The 20919-nt window shown below is 34.2% G+C and overlaps 1 protein-coding gene across 2 annotated transcripts in view; it reads left to right on the forward strand.

The window, feature by feature from the left end:
• The window catches only part of LOC148947825 (doublesex- and mab-3-related transcription factor A2-like), a 43910-nt gene extending 29028 nt beyond the window's left edge, over positions 1-14882 (forward strand). For both annotated transcript variants that reach the window (XM_089095103.1, XM_089095104.1), the window contains one exon: positions 14204-14882. In XM_089095103.1, the coding sequence (XP_088951229.1) occupies positions 14204-14859 (656 nt within the window). In that variant the 3' untranslated portion in view covers positions 14860-14882. The remainder of the gene's footprint in view (positions 1-14203) is intronic.
• Positions 14883-20919: the final 6037 nt, after the last annotated feature.

Consider the following 20919-nt stretch of genomic DNA (forward strand, 5'->3'; position numbering starts at 1 on the left):
GAGAAATAATTAGCTTGCAAAAAGTTTCCCTAAGAAAAATCCGCACTCAACAATTTCACCATGTATAGATCAGCACAGTCAAGTTCGATGAACAAAATTGGCGTCAAAAGAAAAAGAAAAAAAATCAATGAGCAAGTTCCACGAAGAGAAAAATCAACATGCAACAAGTTTCACGAACAGAAAACTATTGTGCAACAAGTTCCTTGAACAAAATCAGTTTCACTAGGAGAAAAATCATTTTACAAAGTTTACGAAGAGAAAAAAAAGCAGCATGAAAATAGTTTTATTAATGAAAAAAACATCAGGATGTAATAAGTTCCTTGAACAAAAAAATTTTCACAAGGAGAAAAATCAGTGTATGAGTTTTGCAAAGAGAGAAAAAAAAATCAAAATGCAACAAGTTTCACGAAAGAAAAAAACAGTCAGCACACAAAAAAATCCACGATTAAAAAAATATGCATGCAGTATGTTCCATGAACAAAATTGGCTTCAGGAGGAGAAAAAAAAATCAATTTTAATGTTTCACGAAGAAAAAAAAATCAACCTGCAACAAGTTTCACGAATAAAAAACAGCAAGCAACAAGTTCCACAAACCAAAAACAATACGCAAGCAACAACTTCCATTAATAAAATCAGTTTCACGAAGAGAAAAATCAATGTACAAGTTTCGAGAAGAGAATAAACAAAATCACACTGCAACACGTTTCCCGAACAAAGTATCATCACTCAACAAGTTCCAAGAACATAAATAAGCGTGCAACAAGTTCCATGAACAAAACCAGTTTTCTCAATGAGGAAAGTTATTATTGAAGTTTCACGATGAGAATAATCGACATTTAACATGGATCACGAACAAAGAATTATGCATGCAATAAGTTCCATGAACAAAATCAGTTTCACTGTGTAGAAAAAAATCAATGTACTTGTTTCACGACGAGAAAAAATAAACATGCAACAAGTTTCAGGAATAAAAAATCAAAACGCAACAAGTTCCACGAACAAAATCTGTTTAACGGGGAGAAAATCATTGTTTAAGTTTCGAGAAGATAAAAAATTCAGCATGAAACAAGCTTCACGAAGAAAAATCAGCACTCAACAAGTTCCACAGGCATAAATCAACATGGTCAAGTTCCATGAACAAAATTGGCTTCAAGAGAAGAAGAAAAAACAAATCAATGTGCAAGTTTTATTTCAGGAGGAGAAAACAAAATCAATGTACATGTTTCACGAAGAAAAAAATCAACCTGCAACAGGTTTCACGAATAAAAAAAAAACAGGAAGCAACAAGTTCCACAAATAAAAAAACAATCAGCAAGCAACAACCTCCATTAACAAAATCAGTTTCACGAAACGAAAAATCAATGTACAAGTTTCGAGAAGAGAATGAACAAAATCACACTGCAATAAGTTTCACGAACAAAAGATCATCACTCAACAAGTTCCGCAAACATAAATCCACGTGCAATCCTTTTCATGAACAAAACCAGTTTTCTCAAAGAGGAAAATCATTGTAGAAGTTTCACGAAGAGAAAAATCAACATTTAACATGGATCACGAACAAAGAAATATACATGCAATAAGTTCCATGAACAAAATTAGTTTCACTAGGTAGAAAAAAAAATCAATGTACTTGTTTCACGAAGAGAAAAAATAAATATGCAACCTGTTTCAGGAATAAAAAATCAGCACGCGATAAGTTCCTTGAACAAAATCAGTTTCACGAGGAGAAAAATCATTGTTTAAGTTTCACGAAGAAAAAAATTCAGCATGCAACAATTTCCACGAAGAAAAATTCAGCATGCAACAAGTTCCACGAAGACAATCAGCACTCAACAAGTTCCACAAACATAATTCTGCACGGGCAAGTTCCTCAAACAAAATTGGCTTCAAGAGAAGAAAAAAAAACAATGTGCAAGTTTCACGAAGAGAAAGTCAACATGCAAAAAGTTTCATGAACAAAAAACCATCATGCAACAAGTTCCAGGAACAACAATCAGCACGCAAATTAGTTTTAGGAGGGGAAAAAAATCAATGTACATGTTTCACAAAGAGAAAAAATCAACATGCACCAAGTATCACGAATAAAAAACCATCATGCAACAATTTCGAGGAACAACAATCAGCACGCAAAAAGTTCCTTGAACAAAATCAGTTTCACGAGGAGAAAAATCAGTGTACAAATATCGCGAAGAGAAAAAAAAAGCAACATGCGACAAGTTTCACGAACAAAAAAAGAATCAGCACGCAATTAGTTCAAGAATCAGAAAAATATGCATTCATTATGTTCCATAGACGAAATTAGTTTTAGGAGGGGAAAAAAATCAATGTACATGTTTCACAAAGAGAAAAAATCAACATGCACCAAGTATCACGAATAAAAAACAGGATGCAACAAGTTCCACTAACAAAATCAGTTTCACGAGGTGAAAAATCAGTGTAAGAGTTTCGCGAAGTGAAAAAACAGGATGCAACAAGTTTCACAAACAAAAAAAAACATCACTCAACAAATTCCACGAACATAAATCAGCATGCAACAAGTTCCAAAATCAGCATGCATCAAGTTTCACGAAGAAAATCAACACTCAACAAGTTCCACAAACATAAATCAGCACGGTCAAGCTCCATGAACAAAATTGGCCTCAAGAGAAGAAAAAAATCAATGTGTAAGTTTGACGAAGAGAAAAATTAGCTTGCAAAAAATTTCATGAACAAAAAACCAACATGCAACAAGTTCCTTGAACAAAATCAGTTTCACAATGAGAAAAATCAGTGTACAAGTTTCGCGAAGAGAAAAAAACAACATGCAACAAGTTTGACGAACAAAAAAATCAGCGCGCAACAAGTTCCATAATCAGAAAAATGTGCATGCAGTATGTACCATGAACAACATTAGTTTTAGGAGGAGAAAAAAAAATCAATGTACATGTTTCACTATATGGAATTTAATCACCCTGATACTTAGATTTTAATCACCCTAATTCTTAGATTTTGTCAATTTTATCCTAAATATCCGATAAAGGATGTTGATAAAGTATTTATTCACTCTGATATTTATATTTTGTCAATTTTATTCGATGTATCTGACAAAGCATGTTGATAAGAAAAAAAATTTATTCACTCTGACACTTAGATTTTGTCAGTTTTATCCGATGTATCTGGCAAAGGATGTTGATAAAAAAATTATTCACTCTAACCCTTAGATTTTGTCAATTTTATGCTATATATCCGAGAAAAGGATGTTGATATAGAATTTAATCAATCTGATACTTAGATTTTGTCAATTTTATCCGACATATCCGCTAAAGGATGTTGCTGAAGCATTTATTCACTCTGGTATCTAGATTTTGTCAATTTTATTCGATGTATCTGACAAATGATGTTGATAAAAAAACTTATTCACTCTAACACTTAAATTTTGTCAATTTTATCCGATGTATCTGGCAAAAAAATAGTTTGTTGTTCATGAAAAAATATTGAATGAGAACCATCAATAGGAGTATGGGTATGCACAAGAATCTGTTTTAAAATTTAAATCAAAAGGGACATTCTATTTTTCTGATATGATTTAGAGATGTAAAAAAAAGTTGAAAAAAATACCATGTTAAAAAAAAAGTTGAATAATCTTGAAGCTGGAACAAAAACTAGTTAAAAAAACAGTTTGTTTATCATGAAAAAGTATTACATGAGAACCATCAATCCTCATTAATAAGAGTATTGGTAACCACAAGAAAATGTTTTAAAAATTAAATCAAAAGTGTCATTGCATTTTTTTGATATGATTTAGAGATGTAAAAAAAAGTTGAATAATTTCGAAGTCCAGAAAAAAATTTAGTTAAAAAAATAGTTTGTATTTCACGAAACAGATATTGAGTGAGAACCACCGTTTCTCATCAATAGGAGTATGGGTATGCACAAGAATATGTTTTAAAATCTAAATCAAAAGTGTCATTCTATTTTTCTGATATGATTTAGAGATGTAAAAAAAGGTTGAAAAAAATGCTATGTTAAAAAATAAAAATAAAAAAAAAGTTGAATAATTTCGAAGTCCCAAAAAAATTATTAAAAAAAAATAGTTTGTTTTTCATGAAAAAATATTGAATGAGAACCATCAGTCCACATCAATAGAAGTATCGGTATGCACAAGATTATGTTTTAAAATAGAAATCAAAAGTTTCATTCTATTTTTCTGATATGATTTAGAGATGTAAAAAAAAATTGAAAAAAATACCATGTTAAAAAATAGAAAAAAATAGTTTGTTTTTCATGAAAAAATATTGAATGAGAACCATCAGTCCTCATCGATAGGAGTATGGGTATGCAAAAGAATATGTTTTAAAATTTAAATCAAAAATGTCATTCTATTTTCCTGATATGATTTAGAGATGTAAAAAAAGTTGAAAAAATACCAGGTTAGAAAACAAAAATAATAAAAAAGAAAAAAAGTTGAATAATTTCCAAGTCCAGAAAAAAAATTTAGTTCAACAAAAAATAATTTGTTTTTCATGAAAAAATATTGAATGAGAACCATCAGTCCTCATCAATAGGAGTATGGGTATGCACAAGAATATGTTTTAAAATTTAAATCAAAAGTGTCATTCTATTTTTCTGATATGATTTAGAGATGTAAAAAAAAGTTAAATAATTTCAAAGTCCAAAGAAAATTTAGTTAAAAAAATAGTTTGTTTTTCATGAAAAAATATTGAATGAGAACCATCAGTCCTCATCAATAGGAGTATGGGTATGCACAAGAATATGTTTTGAAATTTAAATCAAAAGTGTCATTCTATTTTTCTGATATGATTTAGAGATTTAAAAAAAGAAAAGTTGAAAAATACCATGTTAATAATTTCGGAGTCCCAAAAAAAAGAAATTTAGTTCAAAAAATAAATAGTTTGTTTTTCATGAAAAAATTTTGAATGAGAACCATCAGTCCTCATCAATAGGAGTATTGGTATGCACAAGAATATGTTTTAAAATTTAATTCAACAGTCATTCTTTTTTTCTGATATAATTTAGAGATGTAAAAAAAAGTCACTACAAATATTATTTTTCTAATAGTAAAAGTCGCGACACACATATCTATATCATTCCCATTTTGAAGTTGGACAATATTAAATGTGATTTTTTTATGTTTTAAGTATATTTCACGACATTCTAAGAGATGTAAAAAAAAGTTGAAAAAATATATTTTGTTAAAAATAATAATAAAAAAAGTTAAAAAAAGTTAAAAAAATTAAAAAAAACGGGGGGAGAGGGCAAAAAGTGGGGGGAGGGGGGGGCAAAAAGTTTGGGGGAGGGGTCCCTTGGAATTTTGGGGATAGAGGACCTTTGGAGGTTGAGGTCCTTGGTGGTTAGGGTCATTGGTGCTTATGATCCTTGACGGTTCGTACTCATAAACATCTCACTACTTGATTTGTAAGGATTTCTAAGGGTTGTTCTGAATTTTATTATTAAATTTTTTTCTTGCCATCAACATTTTAGTATACTATAACGTTATACTCTATTTTAAATTGACAACACTGTTCAAACGCCACTTGGGTATTATACGGAACACATCGAAGAAGTAAAGCTAGGTCAAGTCACAAGACCATTTTATCATTGTTAACCATTTTCATAGAATGATGGTATTCCAAATTTATAATAAATAAGCTATGAGTTAACAAGCCCGAGGGGTTACCTTAACTGATAATCAGTTTAGCCCTTTTTTTTACCACCTTCATACAATCCGATCACTAATTAGGATCATTCATATCCCTGTTATTCAATCGAAAATTAATATCGTTCATAGAGTCCAATTCGCAAATGCTATACCCTTTTTTCGCAAATAGAGTTAGCTTTTACGCAAAATGATTTAACACCATATGCCAATCAATTCTAGACACGATGCATTCTTTATCAAACCCGACGAGATACCTTTAAGATAGATGTTATCAAAATCTTTGACAGGTTCTACTCACTCTCTTTGAAAAGGTGTAGAGCTTCCATAGAAATGTTTCGCTATAGCTTCCATAGAATCCAGAATGGGCAATCTACTTATAATTAACACGCATCCGTGATCTTTCTTCTAGCAAAAAATACAAATACATTGAATCAGTCTGATTCAAAAACATTATATGCTGACAGGACCGGATTTAAAGCTTTGTTGCTTCTAGGCCCAAATATTTTTGCCGCTCCTTATTCATACCATTGAAGGGAGGGTTAATTTTTCTTACGGAAATGATCTTTATGATGACAGTTTCCATTTTTTTTCGCAAAATAACATCACTTATGATAACAATTTGAGAATCACATATATATAGGCTACGTAGGGGGTATTAAGTAAGTAAAATAAACCAATAAGGTATTGGAAATAAGTTTAATCCATTGGTAGATGGCGACACATAAATACATGTACGTCTTATACAATATTCTACTGTATTTATCTCCAAAACCAATTGATAAGGCCCTCCTCCTTGCTTCTTTTCGTGCAATGGTGTAATGATGGCACGGTATCTCTTGAGTCAGCCTTCCCTCAATAGTGAGCAGGGATAATGATATCGATGCGTCGTTGGTTGATTGAAGAGTTCGTCTTAAGTAGTTCGTCTCCCGACGAAGGGTAGAGAAAGATTTTTATCCTGTGCTGTTCGTGGCTTTCACACTCAGAACGATTCTTAAGGCAATGTCAAGTTTTGGATAGATGTCAACTGCATCAAAATGACGCAAAACATTGCTAACATCAGTTGTCATGTTCAGTGACGGATCCAGGGAAGGGGCGAGGGGAGCGCGCGCCCCCCTAACGTAGTCTTAAATAGTGTAATTTACTTAATTAACACAAGATTGGTTAATTAAACTTCTCCTAGCGCAAGTTTATCGGATCAACTTATTCCCCCCCCCCACTAACAAAATCCTGAATCCGCCCCTGGTCATGTTTTTTAAGGGTTTCAAATGTAAGCATTCATCGACAATCCTAGGATAATCGATCGTCCGGATAAAAACTCAATAGCTCGCTTGCATGCTTCGTGATTTCTGAGGCGTGAATTTGCGTGGTGGCGGAGTGCACCTGGTACTTTGATGATAAATCACATAAGTCTAGTTTTGTTAAGAAAAAAAAATGCTCAGTGATAATTCAAAGCGCCCCCCTGGCATTGTGGGCCCCTAGGCCCGGACCTAGTGGGCCTGTTGGTAAACCTGGTCTGTATGTTAACAGTGGAAAGCTTGCTTAAGTTATAGTCCTTGGATCGGGGGGGGGGCTGTTGGGGATTTCTTAACCCCTGAGTTACAGTTATTTGACTTTTGGACTATTTTGAACAAAATACTTTTTCAAAATTTTGATCAGATACATTTGAGGAAAAGAGGATGTGTGGAGAAGGGCTAGTTTCCCTCTCATTACCTTTGACTCTTGAAAAGGGCACTAGAAATTCCAATTTCCAATCGAGTGAGCCACTCCCCCCCCCCCAAAGTTTATACGACCACCCTTCCATAAAAAGTTTCTTCGGGGAAAAAAATCAAACAGTTCGTGGTAAAAAAAAACAAACTGTAACTAGGGAGCGATGTGATTCAATAGTAACCGAAACTCTTAAAACGCAATTTTGATATCAATAGATAAATAAAAAGAATTGGCTTATTGTGCTGATTTTGTGCTGAATGGTGTCGAATTTGCCGTATTTTTGAAAAACAGGGGAAACACTCCCTAAGCGTCAATAAATATTAATGAAAATCACGCCGTCAGCTTCAGCGTGTCAGACAACCTTACTGAAGAGGTATCTAGGTCCGGTCTGCAAAGAAATGGGGAATTTATATTTTTAGCCAGACGAAAGATTACGGATGCGTGTTTTTTTTTGTTATTTTTTTTTCCCAAAGGGTGATTGTATCAAACCAATGATCCTAAGATATCGAGAGAGGGCTCATTCTAACGGAAATTAAAAGTTCTAGTGCCCTTTTTTAAGTGACCAAAAGTATTGTTGAGTAGCTAGCCCCCCTCCCACGCCCCTTTTTCCCCAAAGTCATCCGGTTAAAATTTTGAGACGACCATTTTGTTCAGCATAGTTGAAAGATTCAATAACTAAACCTTTGGAGATAACATACCCCCCCCCAGTCCCTAAGGAAAGGTCTTTAAGTTATGAAATATGGGGTGAACTTTTCAGAGGAAACTTTACACTGGGGAATTTTCTAGAATTCCTACACAAAAAGTGTAGGAATTTATTTGTCTTTAAGTTCTTATTTGTCTTACTTTCTCTTTGCCGACACAATTTTACATGTGAAGTTGTTAGTGGTAACTACCCGGGGTAATTTTTTTTTTTTTACCGGGATTGAGTATTCTCGATTATCTTTCGGTCGGGGATTTTTCCGTGGTTGGGGAGACGGGTTCCCCGACCTGTTTTAAAAAACGATCAGATATTAAATAAAGAACAAGTTTTTGCAACTTAAAGTAAGGAGCAGCATTAAAACTTAAAGCGAACGTATATTATTACGTATATTAGGGTGATTGTCCCCTCCCCAATACTTCACTCTTTATTTTAAAGTGTGAATTTTTGTCCCAATTCTCTGTGAACGACTCCTGAAGCACAAGGGGTGTTTAATTATAAGAAGGGGTGTTTAATATGGGGTGTTTAATATAAGAAGGTTTAATATGGTTTAATATGGGGTGTTTAATATATAGGGGTGTTTAATATAAGAAGCTTTTTCAAAAATACTAAAAAACTTTAGCATGAAGAGCGAGGTATTGAGGAGGTGGCAACCCCCCTTATATACGTAATAATTTCTGTTCATTTTAAGATATAATGTTGCTCCTTACTTTCAGTTGAAAAAAATTTTTTTTTTTTTTTTATTTTATAAATAATAAAATACTGAAGCCTTAAGGCCTTTACTATAGGCAGCGGCATACCGTTCTCTGATTTTGACACCATTGCAAGCATCACGAAATACATACTTATCTTTGGGACAAAGAAACTTGAGAATTTAATGCGTAATTTTTATTGCTTTTTGGTAGGCCTATTCAATAACACATTTTTGGCAAAGTAAAGGTAATTGAAGAGTTAGTAATTTGTCCATGTGCAATAGATCGTTTTTAAAGTGTATTAAATAAAAAAAACTTTTTATTAATTGAAAGTAAGGAGCGACATTAAAACTTAAAACGAACAGAAATTATTCCGTATATGAAAGGGGCTGTTCCCTCCTCAACGCCTCGCTCTTTACGCTAAAGTGTTTTATTGTTTTAAAAATAGAGCTATGAGAAAGAGTCTAACTTTAGCATAAAGAGCGGGGCGTTGAGGAGAGGACAGTCCCTTTCATATACGAAATAATTTATGTTCGTTAAGTTTTAATATCGCTCCTTACTTTCAGTTAAAAAAACTTGTTTTTTTATTTAATTTTTGAACTTTTTTAAATTAATGCAGGTTTTGATTTTTGCTCACCGTACATGAATAATTAAAAAAAAAAATTGTATATTAATTTTACTTTTATTTGGTTAGATGGCTTCCTCGAAAAGTTTTTTTATTTTATTTACGAACGTTTTTATTAGTAATAAATATACGTAACTTACGAATTAACTTATGTAACGAACTTCTATATTCATATATTTTTAATACGTATATAGGGGGTTCGCCCCCCTATTCAATACCTCGCTCTTTACGCTAAAGTTCGAATTTTGTTCCAATTCTTTACAAATGGCCGCTTACTTACAAAGGCTGTTAATTAGAATAAATAGCTCTTGCGAAAGTGCTAAAAATCTTTGGCGTAAAGAGCGAGGTATTGACTAGGGGGCAAACCCAGATCATATACGTAATAATTTCTGTTCGTTTTAAGTTTCGATGTTGCTCCTTACTCTCAGTTGAAAAAACTATTTTTTTTATATTTAATTTCTAATCTTTTTTTAAATAATGCTGGGAAATCCGGCGCCCCCTTCATAGCAATGCCCCATCCCCCAGGAAAAATTCCTCCATGGAAGTATCCTCCCACGTAATCCCCCCCTCCACCAGAAAAATTCCCCCTGAAAGCGTCTGTTTACTTCCCAATAACCAATACTATATGTAAACACTGGGTAATGTTCATAAATTTCAGCCCTTTCCCCAGGGACTGTGAGGGATTAAGTCATCCTAAAAAACATAGTTATTATATTTTCGACCATGCTGAACAAAATGGCTATCTCAAAATTTTGAATCGGGTGACTTTGGGAAGAAAATGAGCGTGGGAGGGGGCCTAGTTGCCTTCCATTTTTCGGTCACTTAAAAAGGGCACTAGAAGTTTTAATTTCCATTCGAATGAGCCCTCTTGCTACATTCTAGGATCACCGGGTCGATACGATCGCCCCTGGTAAAAAAAAAACAAAAAAAAAACAAATAAACACGCATCCGTTATATTTGTTCTGGCAAAAAATACAAAATTCCACATTTATGTGATCGGAGCTTTAAACATCTATAGTAGGGTTCTCTGGTACGCTGAATCTGATGGTGTGATTTTTATTAACGTTCTGTGACTTTTAGGGGGGTTTCTCTCTTTTTTCAAAAATAAGACAAATTTGCTCAGGCGCGTAAATTTTGATGGGTAAGACTAAATTTATGAAACTTATATAATTGAAATCAGCATAAAATCTGATTCTTTTGATGTATCTATTGGTATCAAAACTCCATTTTCTTGAGTTTCGGTTACTATTGAGCTGGGTCGCTCCTTACTTACAGTTTGTTACCACGAACTGTTTGATACGATCTTTTTAAAGCATGAATAGTGGTACCATTGATAACGCTGATGTGCCACTAGGTTAAAAATAGATAGATAGAGTTCGTCTATATTTGGCATATTGTGGAAAAACTGGGACGGAAAATCGGGAGACAAGTAGAAGTCTACATTGCTAATGTAGACTGCTACCTGTCTCCCAGTTTTCTGTTCTCTTTATTTCCGGTCATCAAATTTTTCCTTCCAGATTTCCATAATTGTGGAATTTTCTTTATTTGACCGTTTTGATAGATTTTTTGAAGCGCCTTTTTTTTTTTTTTTTTTGCTTGATAAAGCTCCCAGAAAACGGAACAACCCATTTTCGCTTCGTATTTTTATACGAAGCGACCATTTATTGATGTCATTTTGTACCGCACCCGGAAAGCCAGTAGCGGTCCACACTATCTAGATTGCCAGTTTTCCGTCCCAGTTTTCCAGAAAATTCCGAATGTAGACGTGGCTTTATTATTACTTAGCTAGGCAATTGTCATTTGTATGAGTGATTAACCTGCTCAAAAAACGAGTAACCTACTCTAGGCTGTATAAACTTCCGGGTGACATTGCCATTGCAAACTTTGTCGAAAGTATTTTACCCCATTGTACCTCAATATGAATTACAATCTTTTTTACAAAGCTAATAGTACTTTGAGTCAGTAAACATAAATATTGACCAACTTAAAAGCCTCAAGGACTTTTCAAAAATGTAGGCATATGTAAGAACCTTGGTACTCAAAGTTCTAGCTAAATAATTCTCAGTTGCATGAGTAGTGAACCCATACAGTAGAGTAGACGATGCTCCAGAGAAAATGATGTTTCCTAAGACGAGGTATAGGCAACACCTTTATACTTATCCTCCTTAAAGGTGGTAATAACCTTCAAGAGGGCTTATAGTCTATTTTGTGGTACTTCTCAAATTCAAGCTCTGCTGCAAAAGGTTTTCAAGCCTTTTGCAGAGGACTTAGACTAGTTACAGCCTAGTGAACTGATTTATTAATATTAGAAATTGCATTTCTATGACCGCTGTATCTATTGAGCCTATCAGTTCACATATTCATTAGGTCCTGTGCTGCCGCTATCAGCTATTGTTTTGGGTCTTCTTCCATTTACATATTGTTTTGGGTCAATTATACTTGAAATATAATTGGGTTCTCTGAAAGTGCTCCGAAAATTAAACGCGAATTGTATTTCATCTTGTTCATATACTTACAGACCTTAATTTTCGAGAAGATATCCAGAGAACCCAATTTTATTTTAGGGAAATTGGGGGAAAATACGAAGAATCTGAAGATGGTGGAAGCAATGGTCAAAGTATGTTCTGTGTTTTCGTCATAACCTGTTGACAGCCTCCATGGTAAAAGAAGAAAAGCCTTATTTGCTATTCAGAGTGCACTGAATGTTTAGCTATTTAGCGGGGAATTAATTGAAATTCTCCATCTCTCTAATATTACCGACTTAACAGCTATGTGTTAAGTAGAATGTTATCACGACTTCATATAAAGCATCATCAAATGCCATCTTCAAACTGGACAATAGAACCGATATCGTATGAATGGCGTTCCTTTATAATTGAAATTCTTTCCGGGCGTCATATTGAGCAAAGTTAATATTCTAAGATATTTAGTAATTCTTCTCCCCTTATTCTCGAGCTATTCAGAACCTCCGAGTGTGGGTGACAAGATACATATCAATATACAATGCTTCATAATTTTCTATTAATAATAGGGTATCTATTAGTAATTAGTTGCCAACGTTCAAGATATTTAGATGATTGTGGGAGTGACGGATTAATTGGATGTTTTGGCGGAGAAGTGTTGGAAAATCAGAAAAGGCTTGTGTCATTGTTCCTATACTGATATGGTGACTGCAAAGGGGCTAGACACTATAGTTTTTTTTGTACAACCGGTGGATTAGGTGGGACATAGGTGCAGGCTCGGAGCCAAGGATGAGGGAATGGCTCCAGAGAGACAAACTCTTCTGCACTACTCCTTAGGGACTGTTTCAAAACCTTAAACTTCAGATGAAAAGAAACAAGGAAAATACCACACCTGAATGGAGTCTAAAATACATCACTAGGAAAAGTAAAGCGAAATGTGACGTTACCAAAACAGTAGTAAGATTGAGTGCCAAAAACCGGGATTATTTTATTTATTGAAGGTTTCTTAGGGAAAAGGTATTCTTGTGGGTGAGGAAGACAAAAATTCGAATAAACTGATAAATTTTACGGAACATATTCGACGTGGCACTCGTTAATTGTTCGGAACACACTCAAGAATTTTTATCTGCAAGATCTGACAAAAACCGGTTTAGCTATCTGTATCCAGATTCCGGAGACAATTAGCTTCAGCTCAGTGGAAAAACTACGTTGTAGATCTATTTTAATTAAATATTAAATATATAGAGTTGGTATTTTGGTCGGATTAGGTTAGGTATTCAATACAGTGCATTCTGCGCGGCCTGCTTTCCATAATTCTTTGTCGTAGTTTCCATAATTTTGTTTCTGAAGTAGTGTATTTTTTACATATTTTGGTATATTTCATTAGAATTAAACGTACTTCACTTCTTGGTTGTGTTCCAAATAATTAGCAAATATCTACGACGTTATAGACAAAATCTTGAGATTTTTATGGGGACAAGGCCTTGAAGCTTCTCCCTCCATCTCTGCAAGCACCCAAATTTGGCGCTGACGCATTTTGCTATTTAAGCTGAAAAAAATACTTTAGATAACAATCATAAAAGTTCATTAAAAAAAAAAAATTGTGAGATTTGTTAACTCAAATCAAGATAAAGGGAAGTGTCTCCAATGGAACTTTTATGACAAATCCAAAGAAATAGTCAGATTTTATATAGCACAGGCAATTTTTGAACAAAAATCTTATTACATTTTTGAATTTGGCACTAAAACTTCATTAGAAACTAAACTCTATTGTATCAACCCTACTATAATTTATTTAATTCAAAAGAGTTCAGAATTCCCTAATCTCGCAAAAGAATATAATGAACTACAGGTGACAGGAAACTTCTGCTTAAATTTTGAAATACAGCCCATTAACTTCTATTAATGTATTGCTTACTTTTGAAATGTCCTCGTTAATTTGTAACCTGGGCAGTTGTTTGCCCAGTAGCCAGCAATGGGTTACTTTTTACAGGACTAGCTGCCCATCTCTATGCTCCTCTGTCATTGCTCGTACTGGACCTTCAGTAGATTTAGCTCTTTTCTCCCTCTATTTAGGTGGTGTTTCCTCTATCCTAGGAGATGTAAATTTCATTACTGCTATTATTAGTATGCAACTTCAACCAATATCTATTGATCGTATTCCTCTTTTAGTGCGGTCGACAAGCATTAACTTTGTTACGGATCTTAATAGCGAAGATATCTCATGCAAAGTATTCGTAGTTCAAGAATAGAATAAGGTTAATTTTACTCCTCATTATAACTTTGAGAAGCCTTAAATATTTCTTTCCTTCAAATTGCCGAAATAATTAATTCTATTAATTATTGATTTTATCTTTTTAGGCAGAGAAGATGGATCCCCCCATAATTACCATAAAAGGTATATATCACCGTCATCGTCTTCAAAACTGAGTGAAAGTGATTCATACAGAAGTAATAACTCACCTCCCACAGTCAATACCACTGTTTCAAAATCTAAAGCCCCCATAGAGATTCTAGTTAGAATATTCCCAGATAAAGAAAAATCACAACTCCATTCAGCATTGCAGACCCATAATGGTGATGTTCTTCAAGCTATCGAATCCCTTTTTGAAACCGCCAAAAGCAAGGAGGAGGCACAACCCAGATCAACATTCCCGTACGCGAGTAACCCAACTGTTTATCCATCTCATGATGCTATGAATTACTCAGCGCAGCTCCAAGCAATGGTAACTAGACTTTCTAATACTGAGTCGAGTTTTCAAAGAACATTCCAAAGGCCTGATCTGTCTCTACCGCCATATCATCCACAAAATCCAAGTCCTTATTACAGCTTCGGTAGATATAGCAGTATTGGATCTAACAATGGTGTATTTCCTGGTTTATCGGTTTTTCCTGGTATGCCCATGTTTTCATCCTATTCAAATTTCCCGGTGATAAGTGCTTCAGGTCAAGTCGATAATAAACGCGAGTTATCCCCGCAAGTAGGTGATACTGCTAGCGACTGCAGCTCTGAGTGATACCGAAAAATTAAGTCTGATATGTGTAAACTGTATTTTTAATAAATTGATGTTCTATAGTCGTGGATTATTGACTTTAAATTTGAATAGGCTTCTTTATATTTATATTGGAAGCATGTCTACAAATATATGATTTCTAATAATGGTTATGGTTGCCATATTTTCTTGGATAATTTTAGCACAGAAGGAAGCATTGTTAGTCCAATTTTTAGCCCTTTTAACTATATCTGTTACCCAATTATTCTGATTTATTATAGATTTCATTAGCTAAATTCAATTTTTACTAACCGTTTGGTGGTAATTAACCTAACCCGATAGCACTGACGGCTAGATCTTCATTTTCTGTCTGAGAATTCAAAGAGTGTTCTAAACAGGTTTGAAAAAGAAAAAAAATTCTGTCATTGTCTCCAGTTTTCGAATAAGCATGGGCACTGTTCTGTTTTTCTGAAGAAACAGAACAAAAAAATAAACAGGGCTTGAATAAAACAGAACAGAAACAGAACAGGTCAACAAAAAACAGAATACCTGTTTCTGTTTCTGATCTGTTTTTTGGCAAAAACAGAAAACAGCTGTTTTTGATAAAAAACTACACTTGCCATGGGTAGTGCTTTTCTGTGGCGGTAACACTTTTGAGAAAACCTAGTACTCTTGGAGCATTTTTTTCCACAAAAAGAGCAGTTTTTCTAATATAGGGGCGAGAAATTGTCTGCGCACATAAATATCGCTATCATTTTTTCTTTATGGTTATTTTTCTTCCATTTTCCCATTCCAAAAATAGACTTTTATGTTTATAATACACAATAGTTATTCGAGACATTTGGGAAAAAAAAATTTCAGTATGAAATTACGCAGTCAGCTCAAAGCCATTAGTATTTAGGCAGACCATATAGTTGATTTCGGAGGGGAAAATTTTCCCCTACAGACAATACTTCCCCCCTCCACTCTATCCTGATGTGTGGAAGTCATCTTAAACAAAAGTAAGAAAGAAGAAAAATGTACGGGAAAATGACACTTCTTACAGCCAATTAAAAAAATTTTGTTACCTTGCAGGTTAAAGCAGCCTTTTAAGATTAATTATTTCCAAGTCAATTTGTGTGAAAATTTTTCAAATAATACCCCTCAAATAAACCCCTATGCCTTCCCAAGGCCAGAACATAATTTGCACTTTACTGATAAATTATCAATGTTTTTAATTTTATTGACTTGATTCATCAAATAATTCTAAAGGTTTGATAACAATACATAAGTTAATGCACACTAAACAGATAATGTCCATTCATTTGTATTTTTTTCAATGGATCGCAAATTATGCTCGGCTATAAAAAAGCACAAGGGTTTTGAAACCAGCCTCTGTTAATTTCTGCTTGTTTTGAGTTTGACTCGGTTATTTATTGTAATTTCTGTTCGTTTTGGGTTTCATTTATTTATCGATGCTGATTTGTGGTAGTTTCACGCTTGGTAGATTATTTAATTTTATTTTTGCTCATTTTTTGTTTAATGGAGTTCCCATCCTCCTCTAGTTGACCTGAAATGGAAAACTTGATACCATTCGCAAAAAAATCTGTTTACTTTCTTTGATAGCTTGGATATACTTACGCTATTTTGACTTGGTTAAATTTTAAGAGCAGAAGTAGCAACGAAAGTTTGAACACAATACCCTCAGTCGTTCTTGGGATACTGCTGAGATTCCTAATTGGGAATTGGCATTATCACAGTGCATTTTCATTTTATCTTAAGGCAATATTTAGTTTATAAACATAATGGGCAAATGAGAGAGTGGGCATGGGAGGGTGGGAGTGGAAGGGGGATTAGTTGCCCTCCAATCCCTTTCGACTATTAAAGAGGGCATCAGCCCTTTCTATTTTCAATCGAATGAGCCTTTTCGAAATTCCCACGACAACTCCTTCGATACGAAGTGTCCTGGTCTAAACAATAACAGCAACAAAAAATAATACATTATACCCACTTCGATCTTTACTATAAATATGTAAAGCCTTCCAATCAATTTCGACTATTAAAAAGGGCACTAGGCCTTTCGATTTCCAATCGAATTAGCCCTTTTGGAAACCAGAACACTTTATATAAACACCTTATATGCCCACAGGGCATAAATTACAACCCTTACCCGAAGGTCTGTTAGGGTGGTTGTCATCCTCTAAGACCGAATTTCCAGAACTTTGAACTACGTTAAACAAAATAGCCATCTCAAATTTTGATTGGATGTGTTTGGGGAAATGTTGGGCGTGAGAGAGGTGGTAGTCGCTCTCCAATAACTTTCAACTATTAAAAATGACACTAGCCCTTTCAATTTCCATTCAAATGAGCCTTTTTGAAGTTTCTACGACAACGCTTTCAATAAAAATCTTATATGCCCCCAGGGGATAACTTACAACCCTCGCCCTGAGGGCTTGGAGGGGGGGTGTCATCCTTAGAGACCTAATTTTCAGAACTTTCCACTACATTGAACAAAATGGCTATCTGAAAATGTTGATTGGATAGGTTTGGAGGAATGGTGGGCGTGAGAGGGGGGGGGCTAGTTACCCTCCAATCACTTTCGACTATTACAAAGGGCACTAGCCCTCTCAATTTCCAATTGAATGAGCTCCTTTTGAAATTTTACGACAACTTTATCTATAAGAACCTTATATATCCCCAGGGCAGAACTTACAACCTTTGCCCTTGGGGCTCATCCTTAAATACATAATTTCCAGAGCTTTCAACTATGTTGAACAAAATCTCTAAACTTTGATTGAATGTTTTTGGGAAAATGGTGGGCTTAAGAGGGGGGTTAATTACTCTCCACTCACTTTCGACTATTAAAAAGGGCAATTTCAATTTCCAATCAAATGAGCCCATTTTGACATTTCTATAACAACAGTAGAGGTCTAAGAACCATTTTGCGTACGGCCATAGGAATCTCCATGCTATTTGCGTACGGCCATAGGAAAAACATTTCCAGGGCATGTACCTATGGATTTGCTTGCCTTATGTTCCTTGGTGTCTTTCCAGAGCATCTACTTATGGATTTGGGTGGATTATGTTTCTTCATATGTTATTATAAGGGCTTATGTTCCCTCCCCATGCTATTATAAGGGTTTATGTTCCCTCCCATGCTATTTGCAGAGACATATAGGAAATACTTTGCAGAGACGTATAGGAAATACTTTGCAGAGACGTATAGGAATTACTTTGCAGAGACGTATAGGAAATACTTTGCAGAGACGTATAGGAAAAACATTTCCAGAGCATGTACTTACGGATTTGGGTGGATTATGTTCCTTCCTATGCTATTCTAAGGGTTTATATTCCCTCCCATGCTATTCTAAGGGTTTATATTCCCTCCCATGCTATTCTAATGGTTTATGTTCCCTCCCATGCTATTCTAAGGGATTATGTTCCCTCACATGCTACTCTAAGGGATTATGTTCCCTCCCATGCTATTCTAAGGGTTTATGTTCCCTCCCATGCTATTTTATGGGCTTATGTTCCCTCCCGTGCTATTCTTCGACTTTATGTTCCTTCCTGTGCTATTTGCCTAGGTTACGTTCCTTGACACCTTTCCAGAGCATGTACTTGACGATGGAGAAAAAGGGTTAAAGTGATTAGCAATTACGAGCAGGGATTCCCCGCTGGTTCCTGAATTGCCTTACGTTCCTTGGTACCTTTCCAGAGCATGTACTTGACGATGGAGAAAAAGGGTTAAAGTGATTAGCAGTTACGAGCGGGGATTCCCCACTGGTTCCTGAATTGCCTTATGTTCCTTGGTACCTTTTCAGAGCATGGACTTGACGATAGAGAAAAAGGGTTAAAGTGATTAGCAGTTAAGGTAACCTCAATGGCGTTTGAACAGTGTTATCAATTTAAAATAGAGTTTAACATTATAGTATACTAAAAACTTGATACTATGAGAGATGTATATGGCAAGAAAAGAATTTTAATAATGGATAGCTTTACTTCTTCTATGTGTTCTGTATAATACACAAGTGGCGTTTGAACAGTGTTGTCAGTTTAAAATATGGTCTAACGTTATAGTATACTAAAAAGCTGATACTAAGAGAGATGTAGATGACAAGAAAAGAATTTTAATAAAGAAATTCAGAACAATCCATAGAAATCCTTACAGATCAAGTAGTGAGGTATACATGAGTATGAACCATCATGGATAATAAGCACCAACGACCCTAACCGTCAGGGACTTCAACCCTCCATAGGTCCCCTATCCCCAAACTCGAAGGGCAACCCCCTCCCTCCAACTTTTTGTATTAAGAGAATGTAACTGTGACAAGGTAAACCACGACATAACACTACTTAAATATTCTAACTCTTGCATTTCAACGTGTGAAATCATAAATGAACTTTAAAAAATCAAGAAAATGTAACTTTTACAAGTTAAACAATGACAGAACACTGCTGAAATATTCAAACTCTTGCATTCCAATGAGATAAATAGAAAATAAACTTACAAAAATGAAAAGAATTTAACTGTGACATGGTAAAACACGATAACATACTACTGAAATAATCCAACTCTTTCATTTGAATGAAAGAAATTGAAGATGAACTTTGAAAAATCAAAAAAATGTAGCTCTGGCATGGTAAACTGAAACAAAATTCTACTGGAATGATCCAACTTTTGCATTTTAACGACAGAAATTAGAAATGCGCTTTAAAAATCAAGGGAATGTAACTATGACAATGTATACCATAACAAAACATCACTGAAATATTCCAACTTTTGAATTTCAATTATATAAATACAAAAACAAAATTTGAAAAATAGAAAGAATGTAACTGTGAAAAGGCAAACCAAAACAAAACACTACAGAAATATTCCAACTCTTGCATTTCAAGGAAAGAAATCCAAAATAAACTTTGAAAAATCAAGAGAATGTAACTGTGATAAGGTAAATCACGACAAAACAATACCGAAATATTCCAACTCTTGCATTTCAAGGAAAGAAATCCAAAAAGAACTTTGAAAAATCAAGAGAAATTAACTTTGACAAGTTAAACCACGATAAAACACTACTGAAATATTCCAACTCTTGAATTTCACGAAAAAAATTCAAAATAGACTTTGAAAAATCAAGAGCATGTAACAGTGATATGGTAAACCACGACAAAACACTACTGAAATATTCCAACTCTTGCATTTCACGAAAGAAATTCAAAATGAAATATGAAAAATCAAGAGAATGTATCAGTGACAAGTTAAAGCACAACTAGACACTACTGAAATATTCCAACTCTTGCGTTTAAACGACAGAAATTCAAAATGAACTTTGAAAAATCAAGAGAATATAAAAATCCAAAATGAACTTTGAAAAATCAAGAGAATGTAACTGTGACAAGGTAAACCATGACAAAACACTACTGAAAATACTCCAACTCTTACATTTAAAGGAAAGAAATCCAAAATTAACTTTGAAAAATCAAGAGAATGTAAAAATCCAAAATGAACTTGGAAAAATCAAGAGAATTTAACTGTGACAAGGTAAACCATGACAAAACACTACTGAAATAGTCCAACTCTTGCATTTCAAGGAAAAAAATAATCCAAAATGAACTTTGAAAAATCAAGAGAATGTAACTGTGTCAAGGTAAACCATAACAAAACACTACTGAAATATTCCAACTCTTGCATTTCAACGAAAGAAATCCAAAAATGAACTTTTGAAAAATCAAGAAAATGTAACTTTGACAATTTAAACCAAAACAAAACAATACTTAAATATTCCAACTCTTGTATTTCAATGAAAGAAATCAAAAATCAACTTTAAAAAATAAAGATAATGTAACTTTGACAACGTGAACCCTGATAAAACACTACTGAAATATTCCAACTCTTGTATTTCATGAAAGAAATTCAAAATGAACTTTGAAAAATCAAGAGAATGTAACTGTGACATGGTAAACCATGACAAAACACTACTGAAATATTCCAACTCTTGCTTTTCAACGAAAGAAATACAAAATGAACTTTGAAAAATCAAAAGAATGTAACTGTGATATGGTAAACCACGACAAAACACTACTGAAATATTCCAACTCTTGCATTTC

Source organism: Artemia sp. Qi Xiang Cuo, chromosome 10, assembly GCF_049724085.1.
Source record: "Artemia sp. Qi Xiang Cuo chromosome 10, ASM4972408v1, whole genome shotgun sequence".
Lineage (NCBI taxonomy): Eukaryota > Metazoa > Arthropoda > Branchiopoda > Anostraca > Artemiidae > Artemia > Artemia sp. Qi Xiang Cuo.